Below are 14,946 nucleotides of genomic sequence, written 5' to 3' on the forward strand. Positions count from 1 at the left end.
CACCATCCAGAAGGGGCTTCTGGTTGCCAACATACTCGGAAAGGCAGCAGGTGGAAAAGTCCCTGTCGGGGTTATGAATACCTGTGAGAAGGCCATAAAACTAATATCCAGGGCCAGGGTAGCTGTGGTGTCCAAGTCAGAGAGGATCTGTCCAAAAGAGGTGGTGGGGTTTGATGAAATGGATGGGGTATTGCATGTTGAACAGTGTTCAGGCTACCGAAGATGGACACCAATGTATGCCTCTTCCAGTACAGGTAGCTGCAGGAGAGCTTAACTCGGCACAGCATGTAAAGCTTAGTGCACTGTTGAAAAGCTACGGGGATGTCTTCTCAAGCCACGACAATGACTATGGCTACACAACTACAATGACACATGACATAACATATAAGTGACACCCACCCGATCAAAAGTTCAAGTGACATGTACAGGACATAGTGGGGCAAAGAGAGTAGCAGCCCCTGGGCATCGCCAGTGGTCATTGTGCGAAAAAAAGACGGGAGTGTGCGCTTTTGCTGTGACTACAGAAAGCTGAACATGGTCATGTGCAAAGATGCATACCCACTTCCACGGATAGAGGAGGCGCTTCATGCACTGGGCAAGGCACAGCTGTTCCCCACTTTGGACCTGACATGGGTTACTTTCAAGTGGCTATGGGTGACCAGGATAGAGAGAAGACAGCTGTCTTTACCCCGTTTTGTGTCTATTCTTAAAGCATTAAAAAAATGATAGGATGAAAAATATTATTTTCTGTCATTCTGGGGGGGGATCCAAGGACAGTCATAATTAATGTGCTTAACTACCTGGGAAGTACCTCACAACATTGCTGTCAAATTCAGTGACAGATTCAAGGGAAATTATAACTAACATGCTAACTAACAAGGGTACATCAGACTTGCTATAATATTCACAATAAAATGAATTACTATTGAATGATTGTATTCCTGTATGTATTAGGCCAGGGGTTCTTAACCTTTTCAACCTTGAGGCCCAATTTGTTATAGTAGAAAGTGGCCCGGGGCCCATTAATATTCATCATTCACATCCAAAAAGCGCACGTTTTTGTATTTATTGGTAGACATTTCACAAGTGCAATTTCATTACGTTACGTTAACGGTATTTGTTTTTAGACATGGCTTCACTTAATGGTAGCTTTCTGGCGATGAACTTCTGGCCATCCATTCATTCTAACACGTTGGGCAAGTCTCCCCTTTAGTGAAATGTGTAGTGTCAGAATCCCAGCAGTTTTGTAAGGATTCTTGTGAGTGCATAGGTATAACGACAATGTGCTAACGTAGCTAGCAGCATTTGCAGTATATCCTCGATACGGATATACCCACAAGGTGAATGGAATTAAGTCTCATGCATTACATATCTCTGATGTCTTCATTTGATAATCTACCCAGTACCGCGGCCCTTACGGCCAACAGGTGCAACACTGAACATTTCTTGCGGCCCTCAGGTTAAGAATCACCGTAAGTCTGGGCCGCAGCCCTGTGGTTAAGAATCACTGTATTAGGCTAAATGGCAGTTCCATCATTTATTCAATTTAATACCAAAATATGACATGATTTAGAGTCAGCTATTATGCGGCAAAAAGGAACGTAATCTGACCTTAAAGGTCACTTTGCAAATGGTATTTTGTTCTCTGAAGGGACCTGAACTATTTTTTTTCATCTTTTTGATGGTCAAAGCTGATTCCTGCATGAGAAGAGCTTTAATTTGATACCATACATGATGGGTTTATATGTTAATGTATATTCAGACGACTTTCTATGATAAAAAAGGGGTGTGGCAGATGATGTCATTTTAAAGAAAATGCTCAAGGGTGCCGGAGCGGCACCCATCAGATTCTGAAAGGACACCCCCTAAACTATCAATTTATGCAAAAAAATTGCATTAGTACCTTATGTCACACTTATGCCCAAATTCCACAAAGTTCTACCTGACTATACATATATACATATCTATTTGAGTGTTTAGTATATTTATTTTCCTCCCAATAATGCATTTGGAACCTTTTGCTGTAGGAGCAAACAACTCCCTGGAGCAGATGGAAGTGAGAGTGCAGCTACTACTTTAGAAAAGTGCTATGCACCAAGATTCACCCAGGTTCCTCAAGACCTTACCATGGAGGAAGGAAGGTTCTGTAGGATTGACTTCAAGGTATGTCATAATGTCTTATGAGGGGTGTTAAGTCATACCTGGCCTTTCATTAGGCCACTGATTAAATGTATTTATTTATTATTGCTATTCTCCTTAATGTAGCTTTACCATGCCATTGTTATTTTATGATTGATTGAATGACTTTATTGTTACCTCCGCCAGGGAGGTTATGTTTTCATTGGGGTTTGTTTGTTTGTTTGTTTGTCTGTCTGTCCATTTGTTAGCAAGATAACTTAAAAAGTGATGGATGGATTTTGATGAAAATTTCAGGGAATGTCAGAAATTACCCAAAGAAGTCACTGGGAGTGATATGTATCACCATCAGGATTCCAGAGGCGTTTCTATTTTTTGTTTAGCAGTGTAATGGCATGGTATGGCCACGTGGTATGACAACCTAGGAAGAACAAAACAGGCGGAGGTCTGCGCTTTTCTAGTTTACAGTATATTGCCATTCTCCCTACTGTAGTCTGACCAACTTTTTGAAATTGTTCACTGTTAAATTAACTAGATGCACCGCATAGCATACACAATATGACCGCTGCTCAGTTCTGCACATTCACTCCATATAATAAATTACGCTTGTCAACTTTCCTGTATCTCCTATTTGTGCAATTTATATGCACATATCTCCTACTCTTGCATGTGTGAGTTTGCCTTTGTGCATAAGAGTGTGTGTGTGAGTGTATGTGTGTGTGTGTGTGTGTGTGTGTGTGTGTGTGTGTGTGTGTGTGTGTGTGTGCGGGCATACGCGTTTGTGTGTGTGTGTGCATGTGTGGGATCTGTGGATGTGTGTGTATCTGCGTGTGTGTGTGTGCGTATGCGTGTGTGAGAGTGTGTCATTCTTAACCAGCAACCCTTCGCTCAAAAGCACCATCTGCAGGCCGATGGGTGTACAGTCACTAAGTATACTTAAACTGATTTATTTTATAGCCCCCCATGGATGAAATTCCACAAAACTTGGCATACTCCCAGAGAATGTCAGGTTGATCATACACATGAAATTTGGTGCAGTTCATAACATTTCATCAAATCACAAATGACTGGTTATAAGCTAAGTTGATGCGGGCTATTGAGACCAACATACCATAAACATTTAGTTATCCTCTGTGTCATGGTTCAGGTAGTTATTTAGGAAAAACTGCGGTGGTGGAGTGGCCCCCGAAATGAAAATTTTCCGTACAGCTCTACTGGGGCAACATGCCCACCAAGTTTCATGTTCCCGGGTGCTACGGTGTCCCGGGAATCGTTGACCAAAAATTCAGGAAGTAGATGACGGGGGGGGGGGGGGGGGGGGGGGGGGGAAAGAAGAAACACTTTGATAATCATGATATGACCACTACGCTAGCGGCGGTCATGATTATTGTATGGTTTATTTATTTGTATGTCGCTGTGGACAAAGGTGTGTGCCAAATAGCCATAACCATAACCATGTCTGATTCTGAGGATACATGATGGACCTTTCCACTTTTGATCCTTAGTTACTGTTAAGGTGCTAAGGTCCTACAAGCTTTTGCAGCATTATTAACTTGTTTTGGTTACTCAGGCAGAAACTCATGAAATATAAAGGTGAACCGCTAGGATTGCATTTGACTTACAATTAGAATCTTTGAACTTGAACATGAGTGATTTTGTCTCAACACAGCCAAGCATAACACCACAAGTAACCTTATTCCACATAATCCCACACTGATCCTTCTAACCATGCTATAAACTGCATCATGTTAACATCACTGTTTATGTTGTCTACTCATCTATGCCATTTTTATATATATTAAAAAAAACATAAATGTGGTGAAATATAAGTTGAAAATACATTTAAATATAGGGTGTTTTGGAATACATTTAAATATAGGTTGAACATATATTTAAATATAGGGTGAAAATACATTTAAATATAGGGTGAAAATACATTCAAATATAGGGTGAAATGTATTTTGAAATATATGTTGAAAATACATTTAAATATAGGGTGAAACATATTTTGAAATATAAGTTGATAATACATTTAAGTATAGGGTGAAATATATTTTTAAATACAAATTGAAAATACATTTAAATATAGGGTGAAATATATTTTGGAATACATTTAAATATAGGGTGAAAATATATTACACAAATTTGTCCCATGCGTCTCTGGTTTCTGTTCATTGAAACCCCTGTTTACTGTAAACTCTGAACTGACTTATATTGGTTGTCACATCATTAGACACAAGCATTATCAACTTTGAGTGGTAGTGTTCAAATTGGGACAACTGTGCTCTAATTGTGTTCACTTTCTTTGTTGTTTGGTTATCAATAATTAAGAATGTTGTTGTGTTTAGAGTTTTGCAAAACAGGTTAATGAGTTTTGTAAAATGAACCTATGGTGAAAGCAGTCTATGGTTTTACCAAAACGGAGATAAATTCAATAAATGTACTCAGGCATTTGAGAATTTGATTCAGAGAATGAGGTTGCAATATATTAAAAAATAGAAAATATATTGCAACATATATTTTGAAATATATAGATTTACAATGTAGGATGAAATATGTTTTTTAAAATATATGCAAACAAACAAACAAACAAAAAACGACCAAGTATACAGTAGTTGTGTATTCAAGGAATGTGGTTGAGGGTTGGGTTGGAGTCAGGAATCCCACATGTCCCTCATGTATTTGTGAGATGTGTTTTTTACCTTGAAATACAACACCTCATCCTGGGTTAATGAATGATGCAAAATAGATTGTTGTCAGTGAACATACACTATATTGCCAAAAGTATTTGGTCACCTGCCTTGACTCATATAAGTGACATCCCATAATCCATAGGGTTTAATATGATGTCTGTTCACCTTTTGCAGCTATAACAGCTTAAGCTCTTCTGGGAAGGTTTAGGAGTGTGTTTATGGGAATTTTTGACCATTCTTCCAGAAGCGCATTTGCGATGTTGGACGAGGACACTGACTCTCAGTCTCTGGTCCAATTCATCCCAAAGATGTTCTGTTGGGTTGAGGTCATGGCCCCTTCATGTGGGGGAACAGCCTCTTCATGTTCAAACATGACTGTCCACTAGTGCACAAAGCAAGGTCCGCAAAGACATAGATGACAGAGTTTGATGTGGATTAACTTGACTTCCCTGCACAGAGTCCTCAACCCAATGCAGAGACCAAATTCCTTTTACACGCAAGTACTGTCTACTTGGCCATAGAAACCTGATAGACTGATTTTTAAAAAAAATATACTGTATACCATGTATTTCAAAACATTTCTCCCAATATTTCAATGTATTTCAAAACATATTTAACCATGTATCTTAATCCATTTAGACAAATATTTCACCATATATTCCGTGACATTTCGGAATCTAACAAAGCAACACCTACTTGTTGGTGGGCATGTGCATGAGCAACACACATGCCCACCAAATTTCGTTAGTTTTCATCAATGTATGTGTCAACCACAACAGACAATAGGCTAGGTGGCGCTATAGAGTCCCTTAGCCATACCCTAGGCCAGAGCTTTGTCTCTGACTAGCGGCAGCAATAACACACAAGCCTACCTAATTGTCGTGAATGTATGTGTCAACCATAATAGACAACATGCTAGGTGGCGCTATAGAGTCACTAAGCCACACCCTAGGCCAGAGCTCTATCCCTGACTAGCGGTAGCAATAACACACATGTCCACCAAATGTGGTTAATTTTTCGTGAATGTATCAACTATAATAGACGATGCGCTAGGTGGCGCTATAGAATCCCTAAGCCACACCATAGGCCAGAGCTCTGTTTCTGACCAGCAGCAGTAATAACAAACAAGCTCACCAAATTTTATGCATTTCCGTGAATGTATATGTCAACCACAACAGGTAACACACTAGGTGGCGCTATAGAGTCCCTAAGCCACACCCTCGGCCATAGCAAGTTGACACTTTTCAAAATAGGCAAAGACGGGAGTGCCTCTAGCCTCGGCCTCGCTTCGAATCTCAGAACATGAATTTCTGTCAATTAAACCACCACGTCTTAGCAATACAGATTTATTGATGGGTAGCCTCATGAAAGCCTATTGTGATGTCCAAGTCCCATGTTACGGGTTCTTCTTCCACGCATGCAGTGAATTGATTTGGATGAGTCAGACAACAGTTGCCTGTGTTCAGATTACATTAAATGAATACAATTGCAATTATAACCAGTAGGCTAAATGCCTATTTTTAGCGGACATTCGTTCATCCAGTGTTGGCTACCTCAACTCCACAAGCTAACAGCCTAACTTGTAATGAATTCAGCTGTAACTGTTATCTGCCTTGCTGTGTTTAAAAGAAATGTGCTTGTCATCTTCCACTCACACATCGTTTACACCTCGAGTTCTTTCAGGGCCGGCCCTGAAGTACCTACCCCGGGGCAGGTACTCCGTTCGGCCCTGTAAAAGTTCCCGGAACGTCGCGTTACGGGGCCGTTCCTGTAATGGAAACGCGAACAAAAGTTCCGAACGTCCCGAAAATCAAGTTCCAGTTCCGATAGTGGAAACGCGTTCCTAAGCCACACCCTAGGCCAGAGCTCTGTCTCTGACTAGCAGTAGCAATAACACACAAGCCCACCAAATTTCGTTATTTTTCATGAATGTATGTGTAAACCACAACAGACAACGCGCTAGGTGGTGCTATAGAGTCCCGAAGCCACACCCTAGGCCAGAGCTCTGTTTCTGACTTGCGGCAGTTATAACACACAAGCTCACCAAATTTGATTCATTTTCGTGAATGTATATGTCAACCACAACAGGTAACACACTAGGTGGCGCTTTAGAGTCCCTAAGCTACACCCTCAGCCAGAGCTCTGTCTCTGAATAGCTATAGCAGAACATATGCCCACCAAATTTGGTTCATTTTCGTGAATGTGCGTGTCAACCACAACAGACAATGCGCTAGGTGGCGCTATAGAGTCCCTAAGCCACACCCGAGGCCAGAGCTCTGTCTTTGACTAGTGGCAGCAATAACACACAAGCCCACCAAATTTGGTTAATTTTTTGTGAATGTTTGTGTCAACCACAACAAACAATGCTCTAGGTGGCGCTATAGAGTCCCTAAGCCATACCCTAGGCCAGAGCTCTGTCTCTGACTACCAATAGCAATAACACACAAGCCCACCAAATTTGGTTAATTTTCGTGAATTTTTGTGTCAACCACAGCAAACAATGCTCTAGGTTGCGCTATAGAGTCCCTTAGCCACACCCGAGGCCAGAGCTCTGTCTTTGACTAGCGGCAGCAATAACACACAAGCCCACCACATTTGATTAATTTTCGTGAATGTATGTGTCAACCACAACAGACAACACGCTAGGTGGCGCTAGAGAGTCCCTAAGCCACACCCTAGGTTCGAGCTCTGTCTCTGACTAGCGATAGCAATAACACACAAGCCCACCAAATTTGGTTCATTTTCGTGAATTTTTGTGTCAACCACAACAAACAATGCTCTAGGTGGCACTATAGAGTCCCTAAGCCACACCCTAGGCCAGAGCTCTGTCTCTGACTAGCGATAGCAATAACACACAAGCCCACCAAATTTTGTTCATTTTTGTGAATGTTTGTGTCAACCACAACAAACAAGACGACAGAGTGTTCTTAAAGGAATACTCCACCCAAAAATGAAATTAAGCCTGTCTCGGTCACCCCCGGGGTTAGAACAGTGAAAAAAACCCGGTTAAAATCCGTCCGGGCATTGTCCTGCTTTGGGAGCAGCGTTTTTAGCGTTAGCTTAGCACAGTTGCTGTAAATGAAGGGTGTCAGTTAGCACGCCCTCCAAAAAAAGTGACCGAGACATCTACATTTTTTTCTAAATATATCTTGGGAGCCATGTGTTCAAAACGACTACATATCATAATGCAAAATTGAACGAGGTTATTACCTGGGCAGATGTTTACTTGGAACTATATTCGGCCTCATCACAGGCAAAGCACCGCTAAATAGGCGCAAAGTTCTCAAGCAGCAGCACTTGAATCCCATCCCGTGAAGTTCCAGTCGAATCAGGAAGTTAGGAGTTTTCAAGTGCTACGTGCTATGGCTACGTGAGACTAGCTGTGCTTCGCCTGTGATGAGGCTGAATATAGTTCTAAGTAGATATCTGCCCAGGTAATAGCCTTGTTCGATTTAACATTCGATTTAACGATTTGTACTTGTTCTGAACACACGTCTCACAAGATATATTTAGAAAAAAAATAGATGTCTCAGTCACTTTTTTGGAGGACGTGCTAACTGACACCCTTCATTTACAGCAGGGGTGCCCAAATACTTTCCCATCAAGGGCCAAAAATGAATCGGGGAGGAGAGTCGCGGGCCAAAAGTAAATGTTCAAGTCGTGGACCATTAAAATGAAATGTATTGCATATTTATGCAAAATTAACATTCTATAAAAAGTAGCCTAGACTATTGTTTTCAGAAATATTCAGAAAATTCAGAAATATTCAGAAAATTCAGAAATCTTTACTGTGATGGTCTTTGCACTGTGTGCTTGTAATGCAAATACTTTTTACTGTGATTGTTTGCACTATGTAGCCTACTTGTATTAATGCAAATGCAATGTGTACAACATTAATACACATAATCCAGATAGTACATTTAAAACAAATAGATTTTATTGAGAAATGACAATTGGACTATTCAGATTAGCTAGCTTCAGGGGTGCCTGCAGGTGAGACTACGGCCATAGCCGACTCACTCTCCATATCAGGCTACCTACTAACGAGGAAGAATTTCCCCTGTGTAGCCTAAACAAGTTGGCCTAGTCTGCAGTGTCCCATTAACTGCATGACAGTAGTCTTTTTACAATGTTATGCAAAAAAAAAAAACACGTTATCAAAATCAACTTCTGAACTAATCAACAACGCAGACCTATACGCACGCACACACACATTTTGTTTGAGCGGGTGAGAGAATAACAGCGCACACACGCAAAGTTGCAGGCTGGGCTAGGCCTACTTGTTGTTTTGCTTTACTTTCAGTGGTTGCTAGTTATTAGCACACAATGTTAAGCTGTTCACTAACTGAGACTTCAAGGATCATTGATAGATATTTTCTTTATAAAGAACGAAAACGGAAAGGATCGGAGGCAGCAAACTCAGATGAGTTATTTCATATGGGCAAGGTGGGCAAAATTGGTGTGCTTGTCAAAACGCTAGCATTACAGCTTGATAATGTTAAAGCTCACGAGCTGTTTAAAGCCAGACACACCGGTAGACTAGATCTAAGTTGATAAGTGTGCGTACCATGACATTAATTCCTGCCTGCGGTACGTCCCGAGCTTCTCCTCAGCCTTCCTCACTCTTGTCGTCAACATATCCACGTCCACGAATATGGATATGCGCTGACAGGAGCTCAATAGCGCCCCCCTACCGCCCCATCTAAAACAATGTTAAACGGTGGCTAGATAGTGAACTGTTTTTGATTTTTATTTTTGTCGATAAAACGTTGAGACAGAATGAAAGTCTGACAAGAGCGCGGGCCAAAAAAAATCGGGCCCCAATTTGGGCAGCCCTGATTTACAGCAACTTTGCTAAGCTAAAGCTAAAAACGCTGCTCCCAAAGTAGGACAATGCCCGGACGGATTTTAACCGGGTTTTTTTCACTGTTCTAACTCTGGGGGTGACCGAGACTGGCTTAATTTCATTTTTGGGTGGCGTATTCCTTTAAGCCTTCTTTAATCATTATCTATTATTAAGGAACGTTTCAGATCTCTTAACCAAGGTGTTGTCAAACACACACATTGCAAATAAGTTCCAGGATTGTGGTGGTCTCATCCTCAAATTGGGTTATCACCTGTTGGCCTCCTTACTACCACTGCATAACATGCATACACACCTACAATATATAACTCAAATAAAATCATTATAAACATGATCATATCTAAACCTTTTACTTTGCATCACACTGTCATTCTTGACTCCTTTCAATTCTGGTTGTTCATTTTCATGATGTTCGCTCATATCAGGAAGGGAGGGAATGGGGCTGGGATACAGAGGCATGGGGGATGGGAAGGGAGTGAGAGAGTGTGTATGTGTGTGGGGGGGCATGCGAAAGAGGGGGGTCATGGGGCTAAGATAGAGAGACAGAGAGAGAGAGAGAGGCAGGATAGAGGCAAAAGGGGGAAGGGCGAGGATGTGTGTGTGCATGTCTCTCTCTGGGAAGCTCGCGTGTGTGTAATGTATGTGCTTGAAAGTAGTTCTGTGTGTAAAAGGGGCAAAAGGAATGCGCGGGCAGGAAGGATCGGAGAGTCAGACATCCTCATCATATAAAAACTTAAATAACTCACTTTCTGTTAATGTGGTTAAAGTCAAAATGTCAGCATAGGTTCATATGAGTATTAATATTTGTAAACTTGCTTTATAATATTTTAGGTAATACTATGTGTCAACCACGATCATTAATGCGCTATTGAGTGACACAATTAACGGCACATCAAATAACATCAAAACTTGACTGTCACAACAAACACACTAACATACTCCATTAAATTTCATCCAAATTAGGTACTGTTTTCTGCATATAACGCCAACTTCCTGTTTCTTTTATAAGACTCCTGGATTCAAACCTTCGCCATTTTAATATGCTTTTGAAATTCAAAAATCTGGTCACAATTTCTCTTGGGCAACCCCTCAAGATCAGTTTACTGCTGAAACGACATGATTTCGATAAACCGTCTAGGAGAAGTGTCTCAAAATACATGATATGCAAAAATCAGAAAATCTCACATAACTCAAATTCTGTTCATATTTACTATGTGGTTTAAATGTAACCGTTACCAATTCCACACATAGCTGCCAAATTTCAGGAGTTTTAGAGCATGCCAAGTTGGTGAAAAAAGGCAATACGTGGCCCGGAAGAAATTTAATCAGAGCAAAAACAATAGGGGCTTGCACCTACAGTGCAGCCGCTTCAGCGGCAGCGGGCCAAATCGGGGCTACTAGCCCCTGATTTCTGGCCCACCAAAATAGTTGGGCCAGTCGGGGCTATGGTCGGGCCAGAGGCGGTGTCAAGGTGAAGGCGGAGTCAACCCGTTGCTGTGTGTGGAGTCGACAAACATGCACATCTAACTTAGAGATAGCAGTTATGTCCATGTTAAAGATATTTGTCTGTCAGTAGGCTAACTCCGTCCAGAGATCACCATGTAGCACAGTAAAAAATGAACTAAGATAACTAACTAACATAGACAAGCGTCCCACTAATTTAAGCTATGTTTTCTGCTATTGATACGACCAAACATCCTTAAATATTAGCCCAGCTTGACGTTATTATAAACTTTGTTTTTCATGCTAGCACGAACTTCTCCTTTTAGTACACCAGAGGAATACATAAACGCCTGGACATGGTAATGCATTTATTTTCATTTAGAAAGAAACATGGTGAGGCAATTAAAATAGAAAATGGCATTGCAGGTCGTTTGTTTAGAACAGGAAATCGCGTTGCTGGGACAACGTAACATTTTCACCCACGCACTCCAGTCCCTTTCGTACGGAAATTCTAAAATAACTGCTTGTTAATGCTTCAAAATAACATTTAAGAAATTAACCTTTTATTTTCCAGTAGTCATAGATTTGTGAATTTGAAGAAAGTCCCGTTTGGTTCTTAGCAGGAGCGTCTACTACTATTTTATTTAGCCTACTCTGCCCTCGGAGTTTGGTGCTAGGCTGTGAACTCGCGGCATCGTCTAAACTAATTCCACTGGAGCTCCATGCGGATTTTTCTGTCTATGGATTGTACACACAGCCTTACAAATGTTTACTGCTCTTCCAGTCAGGTAAAATGTAATTTATGTTACATAACTCACAGTGGCGTAGCGTAGTTGCGCAAGGCCCCGGTGCAAGTCTGGCGCTGGACTTTTATTGATTAATTTTGATTCTAACATTGAAATGTCATTAGTAAAATCAAAATGATATGAAAAGTAGGAGAAAATACAAGAATTGGGGAATGGATATGTGCCACCATGAGACCATGTTGTAGGAGATAGTGAAGCAGTTAAATAGCAATCAGTTTGCCACATATGGTATAAGAAGAGACGGCGTCATTGATGACAACAGTTGACTTCATGTCGCATAGCTGGGAGGCGCTGGGTAAATTCCGAACTGCAAAGGGCCCTGCGAAGCTCAGAGGGCCCCGGTGCGTTGCACCGGCTGCACCGTCGCACGCTACGCCCCTGATAACTCATTTAGATACACGTATGTTGTCTGTGCCATGCGTTTATTTAGGACTCCACCGTCTTGGTTTGTATAGAAATGATTAAGTGACGCAAACGGACAATAGATGGTGACTGACTTCACAGCATAGGAAAGAGATACGGGACTTTCTGCTTATCCTGCTTGAAAAGGTGTGGTAATGGTGACGTTTTCACAAGCGAGGGCTTGTCGAGGTGTAATGCGGAGAGGCTAATGGCCTGACAGTCTGAACGCAAAGGTGAGGCTTGTGGACCCGGGCTATTAGGACCAGTTTGGCCCGAAGTTAGCCTGGCCCAAGCTGGCCCGACAGTGTGAAGCCGGCTTATAGGGCCTTGCACCTATGGTGCAGCCGCTGCTACAGCGGCCGCACCTCGGTGCTCGGGCCCTAATAATAATAATCTGAGCAAAAACAATAGGGCCTTGCACCTACGGTGCAGCCGCTGCTACAGCGGCCACACCTCGGTGTTCGGGCCCTAAATTGCTGTGGCCTACTGGTTAGGGATTCAGACTTGTAACCAAAAGGTGGTTCAATCCCTGACCAAGTAAGGTAGCTCACTGCTGTGGGTTAATGTTCCAAATTCATTGCGAGTGCAAGTATACTTGGCCATACACACTTATATTTTTAAAAATAGAGCATTTCACCATATTTTTAAACACATTTCAACATATATTGTAATATATTTGAAAACATATTTCACCATATATTTAACCCTATATGCATATATTTCTAAATGTATTTAGAAATATATTTTATTTCACCTTATATTTCAAAACACATTTCACCCTATATTTAAATATATTTCCACCCTATATTTAAATGTATGCAGAAATATATTTGAAAATTTATTTCAAAATATATTTCAGAAATGTATTTCAAAATATATTTCAGAAATGTATTTCAAAATATATTTCAGAAATGTATTTCAAAATATATTTCAGAAATGTATTTGAATGTATTTTCACCTTATATTATAAATGTATTTAGAAATATATTTCAACATACAATCTTGAAAATATATGCCCAATATATTTCGTTTGTGTATGGGCAGTCAGAGGATGAACAGAAATCTGCAATGACTTAAACAGGCCCCACAAAAAAAACAAGACAGTCCAAGCAGTTTGCTGAAATGGCAAAAAACAAAGTTTAAAATCCAAAAATCATACAAGAAAACGCCAAAGATATTCACAGTCAGTCTCAAACTGACACTGTTTCAGAGTTCAAAAAACAGATTAACAATTCACAAAAATCGAGATCAGGAACAGTCAACAAAACTCACAAATTGGTTGGCAATGGACAGAGAGTAAGGACTTGACAAGAATAGAGCGCGACAATCTGACTCACTTTCAATTTCAATTTAATTTACTTATAGAGTGCCAAAACATTACACATGTCTCATGGCGCTTTACAGAGTGTTAAACATTCAAAGAGAGCCCATGAGTAACAGGGGCAAGGAAAAACTCCCTAGAATTGGAGATACATATAAGAAGAAACCTCAGACAGATCCACGACTCAAGGGCCCAACCCATCTGCCTAGGGTCAGTTACAGTAGAGTATAGTCATTTGTAGTATCAGAAGGTTCAAACAGTCCAGTATAGGGAATAAACAGTCCATTAGTAATCCATTAGTAATTTCGGAGGGTAATGAGTCGTTAGGATGCGTGGGCCAGGGATCCGGGCAGGGAACCACAGCAGGGGATGGTAGAGCAGTCATAGGGATGACGATGGCAATGGCAGGGGGATGGGACTTCAGGTGTCATGAGGGCCAGGCACAAAGATGGCTGATGACTGGTAGTGGTTCACCTCACAGGTGAGGTATAGGGGAAAGGGAAGAGAAATAAAGTGGGTTAGTATTACTATAAGTCATGATGGTTGGTATTAATACGTATATCAATGGGGATATAAATGATTATACTATAGAGGGGAAAGGCAGAGGGAGAAGTCCATGACAGCGCTATGCTAAAGCAGCATAACTAAGGCATGGTGGAGGGTAGTCAGCTCCAGCACAGGTGTGGTCAGTAGCCACCATGGGACGCATGACTGGGGCACCAGTCACACAAGCCCACAGCAGAGGTGGTCCGTTCCAGTAAGACCCTGAAGTGGTTGAAGTTCCACACTGCACCATACCAAACTATAGGAAGCACTAAAGAGATATGTTTTAAGTCTAGACTTAAAATAGGGAGGGTGTCTGCTAATCAAATTGAGGGAGGAAGATTATTCCAGAGGAGAGGTGTGCGGTAACAAAAAGCTCTGCCTCCTACTGTAGTTTTTGAAATTCTTGGAGTTACAAGAAGTCCAGTATTTTGTGATCGTAAGGGTCTAGGTGGATTATATGGGACTAGATCTTTAATATATTCGGGTGCCCTGCCATTTATGGCTTTGTATGTTAGAAGTAGAATTTTGAAGTCAATGCGACTTTTAACAGGTAGCCAATGTAGAGATGCTAGGATGGGGGAAATATGTTCATATTTTTTGGTCCTAGTGAGTGTGCGAGCAGCTGCATTTTGTATAAGCTGTAAGCTTTTTAGACAGGTATTATTACAGACGGCATACAGCGCATTACAACAGTCTAGCCTGGAAGTGACAAAAGCGTGGATTCATTTTTCAGCG

General features: G+C 41.1%; 1 protein-coding gene across 3 annotated transcripts in view; it reads left to right on the forward strand.

Moving 5' to 3' along the window:
• myot (myotilin) overlaps window positions 1-14,946 on the forward strand; it is a 198,288-nt gene that overhangs the window by 156,508 nt on the left and 26,834 nt on the right. For all 3 annotated transcript variants that reach the window (XM_062524864.1, XM_062524863.1, XM_062524862.1), the window contains exon 13: window positions 2,028-2,163. In XM_062524864.1, the coding sequence (XP_062380848.1) occupies window positions 2,028-2,163 (136 nt within the window). The remainder of the gene's footprint in view (window positions 1-2,027; window positions 2,164-14,946) is intronic.

The sequence above is a fragment of the Sardina pilchardus genome, chromosome 21 (assembly GCF_963854185.1).
Source record: "Sardina pilchardus chromosome 21, fSarPil1.1, whole genome shotgun sequence".
NCBI classification, from domain to species: domain Eukaryota; kingdom Metazoa; phylum Chordata; class Actinopteri; order Clupeiformes; family Clupeidae; genus Sardina; species Sardina pilchardus.